We start from the raw sequence: 16,713 nt of genomic DNA on the forward strand, positions 1-16,713 counted from the left end.
CAGTCTCTTATTTCATAAATGAGGAAACTGAGCAAAGAAAAAGCCACCAAAATAGTCTAGCTTGGCTTAGTTCTCCTCTCCACAGTGGCCTCATGGGGTCCCAAATGACAGATCTTTCCCCCACTTCTAGCCCCCTTTCCCTCCTTGCTTTTATCTTCACACTCTTCCTCCTCCTTTGGCTCAGGTCCATACCATCTCAATGAAATTCTGACATGCTAGCAGCTACTCACAAATTCCCAAAGTGACAAGAATAATTTTAAATGCTTTCTAATCCAGTTTCAGTCCCTGTTCCTGGGGAACCCCGACTGACTTCAAAGATTTTGAAATGAAGTTGTTTTTTTTTTTAATAATTATCAGTTCCATTTCTAAAGGAAACAAAACAAACCTACTGGATCTACCCCCTGCAGGAGATGAGGAAGACTCGGGGTCAGCCCAAGCTTGTGCTCTGTCATGGTCCAGAGGCATCTACCTGCCAGGGCTGCTGATGAGAAAATGCACAGAAAGCCCTTTGGGAACTTTCAGGTGTTCTGAAAATAACCGGCATCATGATCGCGGTCAAAGCCTTAACATAACATGGAAAAAGTATCATCCAATTTTTTAAATCTAGTTTTAATTTGTAATTATTTCTTTAATATCAAAAAAAAAAAAAAAAAAAAAAAAAAAAAATCAGCCACACTGTAAAGTGGGCAAAGTGAGAAGCACGTATTTAAATGTAAGAACTAGATATACACGAGTGGTCAGAGCAGAGGCAAGACCCCATGCAATGAGCCGTTCTTTATTAGTGCTCCAAAATAGGACTGGAGGAGAAAGACAATTTTTTTTAAAAGGCAACAAATAATTAAAATGCAAGCCCAACAAGAACTTGAAGCTTTCACTTTTAATGTCTGAAGCATTTTTAAAATTAGCTAGCATTTATAAAGTGCTTTAGGTTTACAAAGCACTTCCATGTGTTGTATTTAATCAAAATTCACCTGAATGACATGCTGGCAAAAAAAAAAAAAAAAAAAAAAAAAATGCCCGCATACATCCAGAAATTCAAACTGACATCTAGATCGTAAAAAACACTTAAAATGCATTGCCCCTGGAGCTTGCAAACAGACTGGGATCCAAGAAGACTGTTGAGACCTGAATATACACGCTACCCCCATCTCTACTTTCTAAATCTAGAAAGAACCACCGTTTACAAAGTCCCTTCCTCACAATAAAGGATGCTAAAAGGTAATAAACAGACTCAGGAAAAATCGGGTTCAAATCCCCACTCTGACACTTCTTAAGGTCGAGATGGTAGGTCATTTCACTTCTCTATGCTAGTTCCCACTAGGGAACTAGCCTCTACTGGAGCTTACAGTCTTCACAATAATTCCATGGCAGACATGGCACAAGAATTACTGTCCATTTTCTAAATAAGGAAAAGGGACTCAGGGAACTGAAGTGACTGATTGGCTCCCAGAGCCACAGCTTGGACAGGCTGCTTTCCCAAGACCCCACAGCCTCAGTTACTGTGCTGACAGATCTGCAGTCTGACTGAAATCATTCTCTGATAGGCATATTGGGCATGCCAGGGGCACATATCAGTTAAAATAACGAGAATATCCCACCAAAGAGGTTTCCAGGATACAGGAAAGAAAGTACCAGTAGAACCTTCCAAACGGGTCTCGGGCTCCCTAACACCAGGAAAGTCACTAAGAGGGATAGGTCGGGGCATCAGAGCCAGGCAGGGAAAGGGAGCGGAAAGCACAGGGGCACAAAAGAGAGCTCTCATGTCCAGGAGGGGTGACTAGTTGAGACCATCATGACCTTTCAGTTCATTTAGAACTAATCCCCTCTTGGCCCTCAATGCCATACCCATACAAAGCTAGGGGTATGTGTAAATAGCAAGCTAGCAGGGACCCATTAAGATGGATGATGAGGGCAGGACCAAGCCTGACACCATCCCAGAGTCTCGAGGGCAAAGTCCGAGTGCAGGTGTCGGCCCAGCAGAATTCTGACCACTCTCCTGAAAACTCTCACCAACAGATCTGCCGTAGCCGGCCCACCTAACAGCTTCAACTAAAAACTGGTCCCGATCTCCTGGTGCGCTGGCTGGCTGCTTTTGAGGAAGGGGCAAAGAAACAGACTTGGGCCCTCTATCTTCAGGATAACCAAGCCCTACACTCTGAGCAGGTGCAGGAGGGGCTTGAGGGCTTGGGTCCTTCTTGGCCAGCCCAGAGAAGCAGGGCAGAGAGGCTACCAATCCATAAATCCAAAGATTATCCCCCTTTCTTTATTTCTCCCCCATCTCTGAGATCTTGGCAAGAAAAACTGCCTAATGAAGAAGCTGGCAGAAATGGGGCAAAGAGGCAATTTAATCTAGGAATCCATTGAATAGGGAGAAACAGCAAGCCAGTTACCAGGTCCTATCTGGCTGGTGTACCAAAATGACCAAAACATTTCTTGATTTTTCACAAAGGCAGGTGTTAGCACAGAGAAAATTGTTCCATGCTAGTTTAAAGATCAAGGCTGCAAGGCTGGCTGGCAGACAGATTATCATAGTAATTAACCATCCAAGGCTTCCACCAAGATTCCTTTGTAACTGAATTTTATAAAAATGCAGAAATGAGGGAGAAATTCAACTCCCAATTTCTCACATTTTAAGAAGCCAACCCAAGGCCACTCCTACCTTGAACATTCAGTTTACCCCTAAGATTCTGTTTGAGTTGGCTTTTTTTTTTTTTTTTTTTTGGAAGAGAGTGGTGATGGGATAGAAAAGACATTTATAAACTGATGGACTTGAATTTTCATTTTCTTTTAATTGAAAAAATAAGTGCCACATACCTGTTGTGTGTTTCTTTGGGACTGTGAACTGGACTGCAGCCTCCGCAACAAGGGCACGCCGTTCCTAGACAGTCTTTTTAGTAACCAGTAACTGTGAGCTCTCTCAACAAACTGCTTCTTCCGCTGAACGGCCACCTGAGTCATAATCTTATTTAATCTAAAATATGGAAAAACTCAAAGTTTAATTTTTGAAGAAACACATTAAAGAGAGGCTTTTGATTATGGAAATTAGGAAAAAATCTTGTGATTAATTGTGTTAATCCTCCATTTTTATTTCAAAACTACTTAAAACCAAGCAGGCAATGATATATTTTCCCCATCATAATTACCACCACATGTGTAAGTATGCTGCTTGAACTATTCATGAATTTAAATCATGAATTGAATATTTATTCATTTAACCTAAAAAAAATCTGTCCAATTAACCACCTAAAATTTTTAAATGATTTTAAGCAATGTTAAAATCTAAGCAAGCCCTCTCCATCTTTTCATCTTTTTTACTCTTCTTCAAACAAGATGAACTTAAATCAAATATAAAATAATGAATGACTTTTGTACTAAAGAATTAAAGTTCTCTATACTCACATTAATAAAAGAAACCATCTAAGTTCCTGAAAAATGCAGCTTTTGAAAAAGTACTGTTATGTCTGTCAAGTATTTTGAAATGAGTAAACTTTCTTCATCCAAAGAAAACAAATACATTTATAGAACTCATGAAATGAGTCTTAAAAAAAATAAAAACTGATTTGCAAGAAAAGTGAAAGCCTTGAAATAGAATATAAACAAAGTTTTCCTCTTCCACTTGTGGGGATCCTAGATGTGAAGAAGAGGTTATTTTATCTGGTTCATATAAGCATGGTGGAGAACTAAGTAAATACTCTGTAAGTATGCAACAACGATGCAAGAGTTTTCATTTTTCCTTTCTTACTCACAGAAAATGCAATCTTTTTGAGGTGGAGCTGGAGAATTCCAGGTCCTAAACAGCATATTTGTGTACTCAATTATACACATAACCTTCAACTTTGACAAAGTCATGCAAAGAATCAAAAGAGCAACTCGAGTCCACCTTCATGTGCTCCACAAAACACTGCTGTGCCACACCACTATTTGTTTCTCCAACCAGACATGTTTATTTACAAATTACTTTCCAAGGAGCCCTTTTCTTCCTCAAACATTACTCAATCCAAGACTCCCCAGCAGGTAGGGCAGTGCAGAGGGGCCCTAAAGTCAAACTTGGGTTTAAACTCCACATCCTGGCCATGAACAAGACCTGTGATCTATAAGCACTCTTAAGACAACTCTCTAGGACTCAGGTATGCTGCAGACAAGATGGGCATGCTGCAGAGAAGATGCAAAGCTGCAGAGGAGGGACTTTGCTCTACCTGGGAATTCCTCCTAAAGTTCTCTTCTTAAACAGGTGGGTCAAGAATTATTTTTGATACAATTCCTCCCCAAAGAAAACCTCCACAAGCCAGCTAAGTCAGATTCCCTGAAAAAGGCCTGCCTAACCTGATCCCAAAGGCCTCCTTGGGGAGGCACGGTGCCCAGTACTTTCCTGCCATCCCACTGTGCTTAGGGAAGTGCCAAGAACGTAAATAGCGGTTTCCTCAAAAGCAGGGGATACTTCAATGTGATCAGTTGTTGACTTCCTTATAAAAAGTGAAGTCTTTTTAAAACTTAGTGATCACTGATCTTTCTAAGAGCAGCAAGATAACTATAAAAATGTAAACATGTATTTAACATGTATTGGACTACCTGCCATCTAGGGAAAGGGGTGGGGTGAAGGGAGAAGTTGTTACAGAAGGTTTTGCAAGGGTCAATGTTGAAAAACTACCCATGCATATATTCTGCAAATAAAAAACTATAATTTAAAAAATTAAATTAAAAAAAAACACCTGAGTGATCACAAGCTTTTCCTAATGAAAACCCAAGTTTCCTAGATAACCCCCTACTACTGATTAAATACTCAAATATTGTATTTCAGTGAGCGAGAGGGAAGACCTGGGCAAAAGCAGAAGTGAGAATTATAAATATTTCAGTTCAGAAACTTAAAGCAGCTTCTAAATTATTCACGGGAAACAAAAGACAATCGGAACAAATAAAGCAAATAAAAATGATTGTCACTAAAGCCTTCTGAAAGTGCACAGCTCTATAAAAACCCAAGCCCCATTCAGGGAGGGTGCAGGCCCAGGTCTCTCTTTGTTCCTTCTTCATAGGCCTACTGCACAAGATATGGAAAGTGAGGTGACAGAGCTTTTGGCTCAAAATCCATAGTCCTGATGGTTCTGTGCTTCCTGGTGGATTGACCATGGAGGCAAGTCAACTTCACTTTGGAACCGTGATATTCTCATTCGCAAAATGGAGCTAAGTTTTTCAGAGGCTTCTGGAAGCGTGAGCACTTTCTAAATATTAAGGCTTCTATAAAAGTGGTTGTGAAGTTAATTATTATGCTCTAATTGCATGTTAACTCATACATTAGTCAACAATATTAGGTGGACTTGGATCTCCCCTATAGAAGGCCAGGGAAATGCAAACACATGTGGCAATTCAAACACTCTCCCTTCAGTAACTAAAATTCTAAGAATGAACTTTGACAATACAGATATGCTCTTTTGCCAACATTTATCAAAGTCTTTATTAGGTATTAAACACAAATTCATTTATATGCATACTATATCTCCTCCTTCCCACATAAAATGTTAGAGTGGATTTCTGTCCAAGCTCCATTTCATAAATCTTGCTCGACACCTGAAAATCTGACACTGCTCTCCTCTCCCCCAACACAGATGATCCTCAGACTAAGACACAAGTCTCTGCAAGAGACACTCCTGGTTTCCTAAGTGAGCCTACTGGACAGACTGCTGGCAGATCAAAGGAGGCCCAAACAACGAATGCAGCACAAGTCATTCACCACAACAGAACGCCATCTACACCATCAATTTAATAAGTTAAGAAATTGAGAGAATGGAAATACTTGTACTTAGCAAATTATACTATCTGGAACTTTATAAGACATTCACTTGATTTAAATTTCTTTCATGTCTATTACATAATTATGATTTCTGATTTCCCTAAAAGCATTTATCACAACCTCCCCACTGGACAGAGATGAAAAATAAGGCTCAGACCTCAAGATGCTACTACCTAGAGTCCTTGCCTAATACATATTCCATCTGTGTGTATCTTATAAAGCAAGGCCTTCTAGAAGAAGATACCAAGCTCTGTGGCTATTTCCAGATTCTGCAGTCCCAGGACTCCCATAATCCTCTCTGACCTTGTATCTTCACCATTTTGCTAGTTTCCCAATCCTTATTGCCACAGCAATCTTCCAGGAGAACAGAAGACTACCTCACCCCCTCATTGAGCTATTCAGTGATTCCCCAAGCACCAAGGAAATAATATACCAACTCTTTAGCCTTTGAGCAGTCTTTCTCCAAGGTGGTCTTGGAGGCCCACCACAATCTGGCCAAACTTAATCACCTCTTCCAGACAACCAGAATTATTAACAGGTGCTCCCTAGGTCTTCTTCAGCTCTTCTACCTTCATGCAGGGCCGAGCCTTCCCTCCCACCCAAAAGGTATACCTGCCATACCTTTCCCAGTATTAAACACTAGCCTGCTTCCAAGGTGAAGTTCAGGTTTCATCTCTTCCCTGAAATCCTCCCTGATCCCTTCAGCTCAAAGCGACCTCTCCTCATTTTTCCTAGAATATACAAACAAGTAGGCAACTTTGATACAGCTTGCTAAACTTAATATATACATTTAATAGACTTTCCAAGTTTCATATACAATCCTCTTGAATATTTGAATGTTCCTATTTGTTGATGTTTAAGGTCATAAGACTTTAAAAAAAAAAAAAAAAACTTGCCAAAAGAGATTGCCAGAGGCCTTTGAAAGGAGATTTCTCTCCAAAAGCTTACTTGGACACTCACTTCCTCATCTGTGAGAGGTGGGTATAAGGACTGCCTCTAGATTTCTCTCCCACAGGAGACTGGGAGGCTCAAAAGTGCTTGCAAAATGTGACATGTAAATGTCAGCCAGTATGCTCTAAAAAGGCTAATTCCGGCATTCAAACCCAGTTTCCCTAGAGTACATGGGCATGGCTCCACCACCAAGGCCCACCCACCAGCTTTCGCGGTAAAGCCCTGATCCCTGCTGGGGAGCAGGCACTCCACAAGGAACTGCTAAATCTCCTTATAAATCAGGATATCCAAAACATTCAGTTCAAGCAGCAATAAGAACCTGCCTTACTCGGGGAGCATCGGCTCTTGCATGCATCTCACAAATCCCATGTAGAACCAAGAGAAAGTGACCTGAAAGCAAGGAACAGAATAGAGGAAGTCAAGTCCTCCCAGGGAAGCCCAGAAAGAACCAACTCCCCAACCAGCCCAACCGCTTTCGAAACCAAAGACAACCGCCTGTTTCTCGACAGCGAAGTGAAGAGCGGACTATTCATCATACACTAAACCACCTGGTGCTGGCCGCTCACTCCATTTGTCCAAGCTGCACACCAAACACTCCTAGTATCTCAGGCCTATCACACCTTAGGAGCTTACTGAGGGCAGGACCTGGGCTTCCCTTGGCTTTTCCACCCTGGGCCAGCCTTAGACACCTTCACAGCCTTTCTGCAAAGAGTTAACTGCAGAGCCTCCTTACCCCACAGAGCTACTTTATGAACCTCAAAAGGCCATCTACACAAATTTCACCATCTGCATCACCATTACTCACTGCAGTAATATCTATAATAACAAAACACTACCAAATGCCCCAAGGGTTTTGCCTGGCACCACCTGTTTTATGAAGTGGCTGTCCCTGATCCTGGCAGGGGGGGCGAAACGGCCTGGGCTGCTCCCGGCCCATCACTGCCAGGCTGAGCTGGAACCACCACCGTCTCCTCCCCCAGAATGTTCCCTCCCCCAGGATGTCCTCCAAAGTAGGTATCTGGGCTCCCCCCTTAGACAGGGCGCTCCCAGAGGCCTTTCTTTATATCCTCAGCACTTAACCAGATGCCTATCGCATGGTAGGTGTTTAACAAGTGCTTGTTGACTAAACTTGAAAGTAATGACACACATGAAAAAACATGGAAAGAAACTAGGTATATAAAGTGATTCAAAGACCAAAAAAAGGTTATATTCACAATTATGTAAATGAAAATGGAAACAAATCTAGAAAAATGTTTGTCTCAATCAGTGTGGATGAGGCCCCAGCAGTAGCCATGCACTCTAATTCCCAGTTATAAATCAAACTTATAATCACATTAAACATGGTAATAATGAGCTGCAGCCCAAATGAAATAATGGCGTTTGAATTCAAATAAGAGACCACTCCGGGGTTTCAAGGAGGACATTTCATGATGAGCTTATTGAAGCTAAGGGACTTCAAACGGAAGACTAACTGTGGAGGGCTCCATGTACCTTTATTTTGTTTGGCTCACAGTTGTGGCCACACATTTTTGGTCATTCTGTTTATACTAGAGCGAAGACAGGTCCTAAACTGCTTTTATTCTTGTACAACAGAGCAACCCCTTCACGAGTTCAGAAGCCTGGCTCTATGACTGTGTCCAGTCTCAGCTGCTCGGCCATCAATAGCCCTACTGGGCGGCCTCCTCTCTGTGCGACTCTTGGACAAGAGCGATTCTCCTCTGGGCTTTGACTATCCAGCTCTAAGGTACCTTTTAAGACTGAACCCTAAACCAGAAAACTGAAGATCACTTGGGGTCCATTCAGGTGATAGAATAGGACTGAGCCATAAAGAAACAACAGCTATGAAGAGCAGAGAGGAACTTGGGAAGCCTTTTATGAATGAAGTGAAGTGAAGTGAGCAGAACAAGGTAAACAACATAAACCACTTACTTAAACAAAAATCACACTCAAACTTTTATTTGCTTTTTATTTAGATTAAATGCACTCACCAATCATGGCTCCATCAAGAGATGGAGGATCACTCCAAGAACTGCTGGGTACACTATCACACCTGGCCATCGGGTGTGTTCATCCCCTTTGCCTAATTCTTTACCACAAGGGATAGAGCATTAAAAAAATCATTGGCGTAAGCACACACCAAAAAAGAAAGGGATTTTTAAAATTAACCACATGAACCATGAATATCTGTTAAGTCTGTTTTATAGTAACCAAATCGTTCTGAACATAACTTGATCAACTAACAAGATTCACTCAAAGTTCTATTAAATCCCTATTTCTAAAAAGTTTTCTCCCATGGAACAGACACAATTCTATATAAAGTGCATCACATCTCACTCTTCAAAACTGGAGGTCTTTTTAGGGAGATGGATCCCACTCTGCACCACTTGCAGGATAGGGTCTCCATCAAAAGATCCTAACATCTAATCTTGGTCAACTCTCTTCCTCTGTCACCACAGCTAAAGTGCTCACCATCTCCTAGGGGTCAGGCTCTGGAGGCAACTCCCTGGACTTAGCTCAGTTGCCAGAGTCCATCCTGGGGCCCCCCAGTCCCAGTCCTCTGCTTGCTGCACTGGCAGAGTTTTCAGGGAAGGCTGGGAGCCACGTGAAGAAAGGGTAGTTGTGCACACACATGCACACCATACCAAAACTCCGGGCCTGTAATTGGGAAATAAAGTGATAAAATTTCAAAGTCTTCCTGGTTCCTGAACTCTCTCAACCTCCTAACTCTACTTTAGAATGGAAATTGTAAAAAGCCTCCTGACCTACAGAAAAACCTTTAGCTAATGGGCCGAGGCCATTCCCATCTGGTGCCCAGCACTATTTTTATTTCTTCGAATTCTCTACCCAAACAAATCTGCTCACCAGATGTTCTTTATTCAACCCCAACAGGAGGAAATTCCTGGATGAAGACAACCACTCTTCCAAGATGTGGATTCCAGCCCCTTCTGGTGAAATTTCTCAGCTGCAGCCAACATTCAGGGGCTTTCTCCACCTCCAGCAATCACCTCCAAGCCCCTAGACCTTTTTGCCCTGACCAGATGCTAACAAGTGGAACTCCCGGCCCTGCAGTAAGGCAGCAATTCTGTCCATTTCCTACCTAGGACATCAGGTACTTTCACCACTTGAATGACAACCGCAGACTGGCCCAGATTTAGCATCTGACAGGCTCTACTCCATCCACACAAATGACATGCAATCCCTCCCCATATGCTGCTTTAAAAAAAAATTCCCCTTTTTTAAAGAACTGTGGCTTAGTAAAGGGGGAAAAGAAGCTAGGAAAGAAAAACTACTAAGCCCAAGAGAAGACATCAAGTAGGGTAATTTTGCCCAAAATATCCCCTAAGGTGCCTGAATTTCTACTTCATTGCCTGAAACAAGAGATGCTTTGAGTTAACAAGCATCCTTTTTTTCAAAATACCTCTCTGGGGGCAAAGAAGCCACTGGGTCATACACAGTGCAACATCAACTCAAGCAGATTGCTTTTTATCTAATATTCAACCTAAGACCTGCTGTACCAACAAATCAAGAGCTGTGATATGAAAAGAAAGGAGAGCAAAAATTTGGGACCATGAAGAAGGGGGTGAGAAGGATCCGTGGAGAGTTGGCTGCACTAAGACACTGGTCATCTGGAGAGGAGGAGGACCAAGAGTCAGCCCTGGTGCCCAAAGGAGAGCAGTTCCACTTTTATCCTCCTCTCTTCCAGCCCCTTTGTAGGACCACCCACTCACCATCTCTTGGCTACACTAAGGAAGCAATCTGGAGGCTCTGATGGGCTGCCGTATGAATCTAGCCACGAGTTACTGATTAAGCACTTACCACGTGCAGGACACTATGCTACCCACAGGCAAGCTAAAGGTAGCAAGGATACTGTCTACCTAAAAGGAACTCACACTCCCATGGAAGCAGATTCTCACAAGAAATTCTCACACTCCGCACACAAGAAAGAGACAGAAAAAATATATAATCACCATTTATAACAATGTCTCCATGGGGAAAATGGTTTCCAAGTTTGAAAAAGAATTGCAAGGCAACTTTGGAACCTCACCTGTCTGAAAAATCAAGCTCTCTCCCTGTAGATATTACACTACACATCCCAGAATTTTATCTTGATCAAATTCATCAAGAAGCATCATTGACCCGGTGCATTTTATCCATAAAGCAGGATGGTCATTTTTGTTTCCGAGTAAAAATGTCAATGTTTTTGCATCAATTGTCGTGACCGATTGTGGTGTTAAAAAGCCAACAGTTCCTTATTTGTAAAGCCCTATCTGAAGGACCAATGGGATAAGAAAACAGCTCCTTCGTATCTGCAGTCATCATTTCAGAAAATCACCCTCTGCTGCTCGCTGCTCTGACACCAAGCAGAAGGCAGTGTGAGCAGTAGGCCCCACTGGGCAGCACTTCCCGTGGCGCTAAGGACACCTTCCCTTTACACGGCTGTCATCTGACACCCAGAGTCGTGGAGGGCCCTGGCTCCCCATCTCATTTGCTACATGAAAAGGCAGATGCTCCGGTAATCTTGACAAAGGACGTCTGCGCCTGATACCCAGAGCACATGACGTCAGGCCTGGAACAAACAGTCTTTCCCTCTGTCTCCCCTGGGAAGGCCCCGGTTCTCAGCTCATGCTCCCCCCTTTTCATTCACCCCCACAGCTCATTCCTCCTGCCCATCCCACAACGCTTTCCATGTCCCCTTCAGAAGCAGCATGGAGGGGTAGGGGCTGAAGGAAGGCAGCGGCAGGGAGGATCAAAGGCTGGGAACGGATGGGGGTCAATTAGAGGCGAACACGCCTGCTGCCTGCAGAGCCCAGAGAAGGCTGGGCTAAGGCAATCACTCCCCGGGCCCGGCTTTGGGTCTTCCTTCCCCATTCTCCCCAAATGCACCAACCCTGGTGGAACTTGTCTCTCCTGACAAGCAGCAGGTGATGCCCATCCCTTCCAATCCCAGAAAAACCACCACATCTGATAGTATGTCCTGAGAGAGATGGACGATGACAGAGGTGACTCTCGGTCATCGGGGCCTGGGCGGCACTCGGGGCCAGGGACAGCCAGGCAATCTCCAGGGCCTGAGCCCCACCTCAGAGCATGCCCCAAATCCATCCCAAAGCAGAGTCCCCCTAACTACCTCCAAAGCAAAAATCCCACAACACAAGGGCCAGATGCCTGGCCCCATGCAGGCTACTGAGCCTCAGCACCTCCTGGAGGCCCGTGCTGGGGCCTGTTGGGGCCCGGAACCTGGGCCTACAACCAGCCACACCAACAAGGGAAACCTTAGCTTGGGGCAATAAACCACCTGTTCCTCCCAATCAAAAAAAGACAAAGACAAAGCACCTAGAGATCGAAACACTCACAGAACCTCAGGGTCATCATCCCATATTCTGTCTCTCGGCCTGTCCATCAGCAGCAGCTCGGAAAAGGCTTTCTATTAATGGTCAAGGACGGAACATCTCCCGGACCAAGGGCCGTGAGAAATGTCCATGTGGACCCGCGTTGGTGATGGCGGCTCACAGCCCAGGGACGGGGCTTTCCTCAGAGAAGCCCCTGGAACAAGCATGCCCACTTCCGCAGAGACCCCACACCTTCTCCTCGGATCCTCAACCTCAGACCTCCTCCTCCTCCTCCAATTCCAGGCCCTGAAAGCGCTGCCACCCAGCGAGGGCCAAGATCCCACCTTCTGTAGGAAGCCTTTCCCTGATCCCCTTAATGGCAGTACCTGCGGATTGCTTTCCTATTTCTTCTGTGGTCTTCATCATAGAATAGTGAATTCCTCAAGCAAAGTCTTTTGCCTTTCTTTCCATCCTCAGCGCTTAGCACATTATCATGCACACAATAGGTGCTTAAAAAAGGTTTCCTGACAGTTGACTAATTAAAACAAGGTTAACTCAGAAGCTGTCCCTGAATGCAGAACCCTGCCTACAACATCCTTGACAGCTTGTCAGGAAAGCAGTCCTTCCACTACCTCCAAAATCAGCCCATATTCATGGATAGCTCCCTTACCAACCTTAGTCCAAGGAGAGGAAACAAAATCCTCCCAATCCCCTTCCACCTAAGGGTCCTCCAGACTTCTGACTACAGCGACCACATCCCCATTAAGTCTTTCTTAGTTCAGACTAAACAACATTCCTGCCTCCTTGGCAAGGCCCAAAGGCTGCTGGGATTAGACAGAAGATCTTTAGCATCTTAAGGGCTGCCAGAGATCTCAAGTACCTCAGTCTCCAAAGCTCTCTGGCTTAATCTGGCCCTGGCAAGTCAGTCCCATTTTCGGTCTCGGTTTCCACCCTTCTCCTCGTTCATCCGCCAGGTGGGTCCTGCCCCAAGATCTTCATTACCAGGCTGCCTCTGGCCAGCGTCCCTTCCATCTGCCGCCCCCAGGGCCTTGTCCAGGACATCCAAGATGCCTCTAGCCTCTCCTACCTGCCTAACCTGCAGCCTCCATCAGCACTTTCCTCCTCTCTGACCAAGACCCAGCCTAGACCATCTCCTTATAAACCCCATATTGCAGGAGGTCACAGACAAATCTCAGCCGCTGTTCTGGACTAGGTTTTCCTTCAGGTCTCAGCCCAGCACACCCTCTCTCCATGTTCATCTGTCTGCTTGTCCAGCCACCCTCTGTGACTTCTGGATAGCTCTAGCTATCATCCCCTCTCTTTGGGCAGGGGAAGGTCTGAGACATAAATAAGATGGGCCTTTGGGCCTGGAATCAGCAATTCAAATGCAATCACAGAAATGTCCCAGATGGATGATCCTGGACAAGTCCTTTCCCTTCAGGCTGCCTCAATCTCTTTGTCAATTAAATGCAGAGGCTCAAAAGAAATGTAAATCACAAGGCAAAACCTAAAGTGTAGTCCAACAGCTATTAGGATAACCAATTCTTCCCCCCTCCACAGCTAAAGGGAAGAAAACCATCAACTACAAGTACCCCCACTAACACTTCTTTTCCTTCTAAAAATCCTCAGTCATCAAGCTTTCATGGGAAGAAACAGTTCTTCCAGAGGGATGGGGATCTCCTAAGGGCTCTCAAGCACCCCCTTCAGGACCTTGGGGGAAGTCCTCAGGGGCCCATCACAGCCCTCTCTATTCAATTCTAAGTTTTCTTAGACAATGCTCGCTCCCACCCTTCCAAAATCTAAACCTCCTTCCCTCCAGGCCCTCACCCTCCTAAGCTTAAGAATCCCCAAGGCCAATCACCAGGTGATCTCTTCAGGTTCCTCAGTACCTCGGAACTAAAATCACGCAAATGTCTCCTGTACATCTCAAGCTGAATGGCCCTTCAGCTTCTAAAACATATCCAACAGTTGCCATCATCTTTCCCAGAAACTCGCCTCCCAGTCGAAGTCCAGGCCGGTCATCAGCTTCCTCTAAATCCACAAATTCTGTAACTTAAACTCCTAGTAACTCACCTCCCCCCAGCCAAGCCACTACAGGACCCCTCTCCCACTCAGGTCCTTCTCTCCTCCCAAGCGGCGCCCACCCTTCACCTCCAACCTGGGCTACAGCAATAAAGTTCTAAGTGCTTTCTCTGGAACCCAGTTTACACTCAGCAGCCAAGGTCAGACCCTGTGTCTGCCCTATAGAAGCACCTCCTCTTGGTCACTCCAAGCTTTTCACAGCCTGGTTCCTTCAGCCCATTCCAGCCTTCTAATAATGCCCAGTTCCAAGGATGCAGCTAGCTCCAGTCTCCCCAGCTCTGGGATGCTTTCCCTCACCACCTCTGGCTCCTGGGTTCCCTCCTCCAACACTCAGGTCAGTCACACAGATTCCTTCCCTTTCAGATTACTTCCTAAAAAGTGTGTGAGTGGGTGAGGGGAACCTGGATGTCTTTTGTGGTCTCCCCCAGGTTTTTTGGCCATTCTTTTCCTCATTTCAAATGTTTCCATTGTCTCCTTGTTTTAATCTTAAAATTCTTTATTGCTAAAAGTAACCTAAACAATCAAAAAGAAGATTTACTATGTTTAGCATGTATAATCTAAGAAGTTTAAATAGCTAATGTTTAATTTAAAATTTCTGGTACTTCTGCAATAGTGCTCCTGCAAACCACTTTACAAACTTCACATGAAACAAATCACCACTTTACAGATGAGGAAACTGAGGCAAATCAGATTCTCACAAGAAATGAACCGAGTCCCAACACCTTCCCTTCTTCTCCACACTAACTTAATCCAACTTGATGCCAGTAATATCAAAAAGCTGGCTGGGAAGAAGCCCAAGCCTCCAACCCTGCATGCAAAGGCAATTTCAGCTTTTCAGATCATTTCAATATAACATTTCCCATGAAGCAATCCCTAGAATTTTAATTAAACCAAGTTATTTTTTCAAACAGCACCTCCAGTTTGCTTAAAAAGCCCATCAACCTGCACTTGTCAATCCCCTTTGGAACCTTTTCCAGTCACTTCCCCCCCTCATTCTTAATAGGAAGTAAGCAGTCCAGCTTTTTTGCTAAAACTTAAAGGGCTATTTCACCTCCGTACCCAGGTAGCCCCATCTCAACAAACACCTGAAAGTTTCAACTCGTTTGTTCAGAGCTAAATTCGGAATACATTTCAGTACATTTGAGAACACAAATAGCAATGAATTTAAGAAACCACTATCAAGCGATCTTTTGCAAATACTGACAATTTCTTAAAAGAAAAAAAAAAAAAAAAAAAAAAAAAAAATCAATGAATTTTCAAAGTTATTCTCCAATTCATCAATTTCCCTCACGCCCCAAAAGGCCATTCACGTTTTTTATTGGGGTAACATGAAGAGCCAGTGACAGAAAGTGATAAAGACTCCCATTCCACTATCCTTTATTGCTTAATTATTGTCAAGTCCTGGGAACCGGTGCAGGTTCAGAGTCAGCACAGTGCTGGATAAGCCCTCCTTTCCAATGACATGCCATTAGAAAGGCTATTAGTGTCATGTCACTTACCGTATGAGAAAGGGCATGACTGGAGACAAAGGACAAGGCAGGCAGGAGCCTCGGTCCCATCAAGAAAACAACAGGGGGAGGGGGGCTAATTAATGTCAGTCACCTTAATTAAATGGGCACAAATGTAATTAGTACATAAAATGGGCTGCGTATGTGGAAGATCAGCCAACACTCTCTGAACCAGGGCCCTGCATGTGGGTCTGCAGCGGTTCCAACTGTGACAATGACACCAGTCATCAGAACAACTGGAAGCCTGATTCCGCCAATCACTAGTTGTGCACTTGGAACAAGTCCCCGGACCTGAGACCCCCATTTCTGCTGCTCCAGCTTAAATCCTCCAAGCTCCCTTCCAGGTCCAAGTCTGGACTCTATACATGACTTGGCACTAACAGAACTTGGTGGCATGAAATACTACCAGGAAAAAAGGGGGATTTTGCTTTGAACTACTGGAATCAACATGGGAAAGCTTTTTCCGCTGGCTCCTTCCCCCAACCCCCAAACCACCCGCTCCCTTCCCATTCCAAGGACCCCACTGCCCCAGATGCCTCTGGGGTGGCTCCTGCTGGAGGCCTCGGGCCGGCTTACCTCTGAGGGGGAATATAAGGAGCGGACACCGTGGGCATAACTGTACAGGGCTCAGCCAGGGTTTTCTTGGCCTTTTTTGTTTTCTTCCTGACTTTGGAGGTCGACCTAACAGTTTTGACGGCTCCCTCCTTCCGGCAAACCCCATTTTTCATCTCGACATCCCCATAAATATTGAGGGGCCTGCGGATGCAACCTGGGGGTGTGTGCGCATCACAGTAGGCAGTCTTTTTGACAGAGAAGGTGGTGCCGCTGCCCGTCACCTCCTTCACAGGCTCCATTTTCATGTAGAGGCCGGCCTTCTGGGCACAGGTCACGTGGAATGCTGTGTAGCAGTTGGCTTTGTGGCACTGGATACAGGCACCAACCCCCTTCTGTTTGCAGAGGTAGCATGTGAGCTTCCACCGGGCTGGGGGGATGTTTCGCACCCCGTCGATGGGCTCAATGAAAACCGTGTTGGCGAACCCCACCTCGGGAATCCACAGGG

The 16,713-nt window shown here is 44.7% G+C and overlaps 1 protein-coding gene across 1 annotated transcript in view; it reads right to left on the minus strand.

Annotated features, from left to right (window-relative positions):
* The window catches only part of BRD1 (bromodomain containing 1), a 57,861-nt gene that overhangs the window by 38,743 nt on the left and 2,405 nt on the right, over positions 1-16,713 (minus strand). Inside the window, 2 exon segments of the mRNA XM_003770771.4 lie at positions 2,815-2,971; positions 16,230-16,713. Coding sequence (XP_003770819.2) covers positions 2,815-2,971; positions 16,230-16,713 — 641 coding nt within the window.

Source organism: Sarcophilus harrisii, chromosome 5 (genome assembly GCF_902635505.1).
Source record: "Sarcophilus harrisii chromosome 5, mSarHar1.11, whole genome shotgun sequence".
Classification (NCBI taxonomy): domain Eukaryota; kingdom Metazoa; phylum Chordata; class Mammalia; order Dasyuromorphia; family Dasyuridae; genus Sarcophilus; species Sarcophilus harrisii.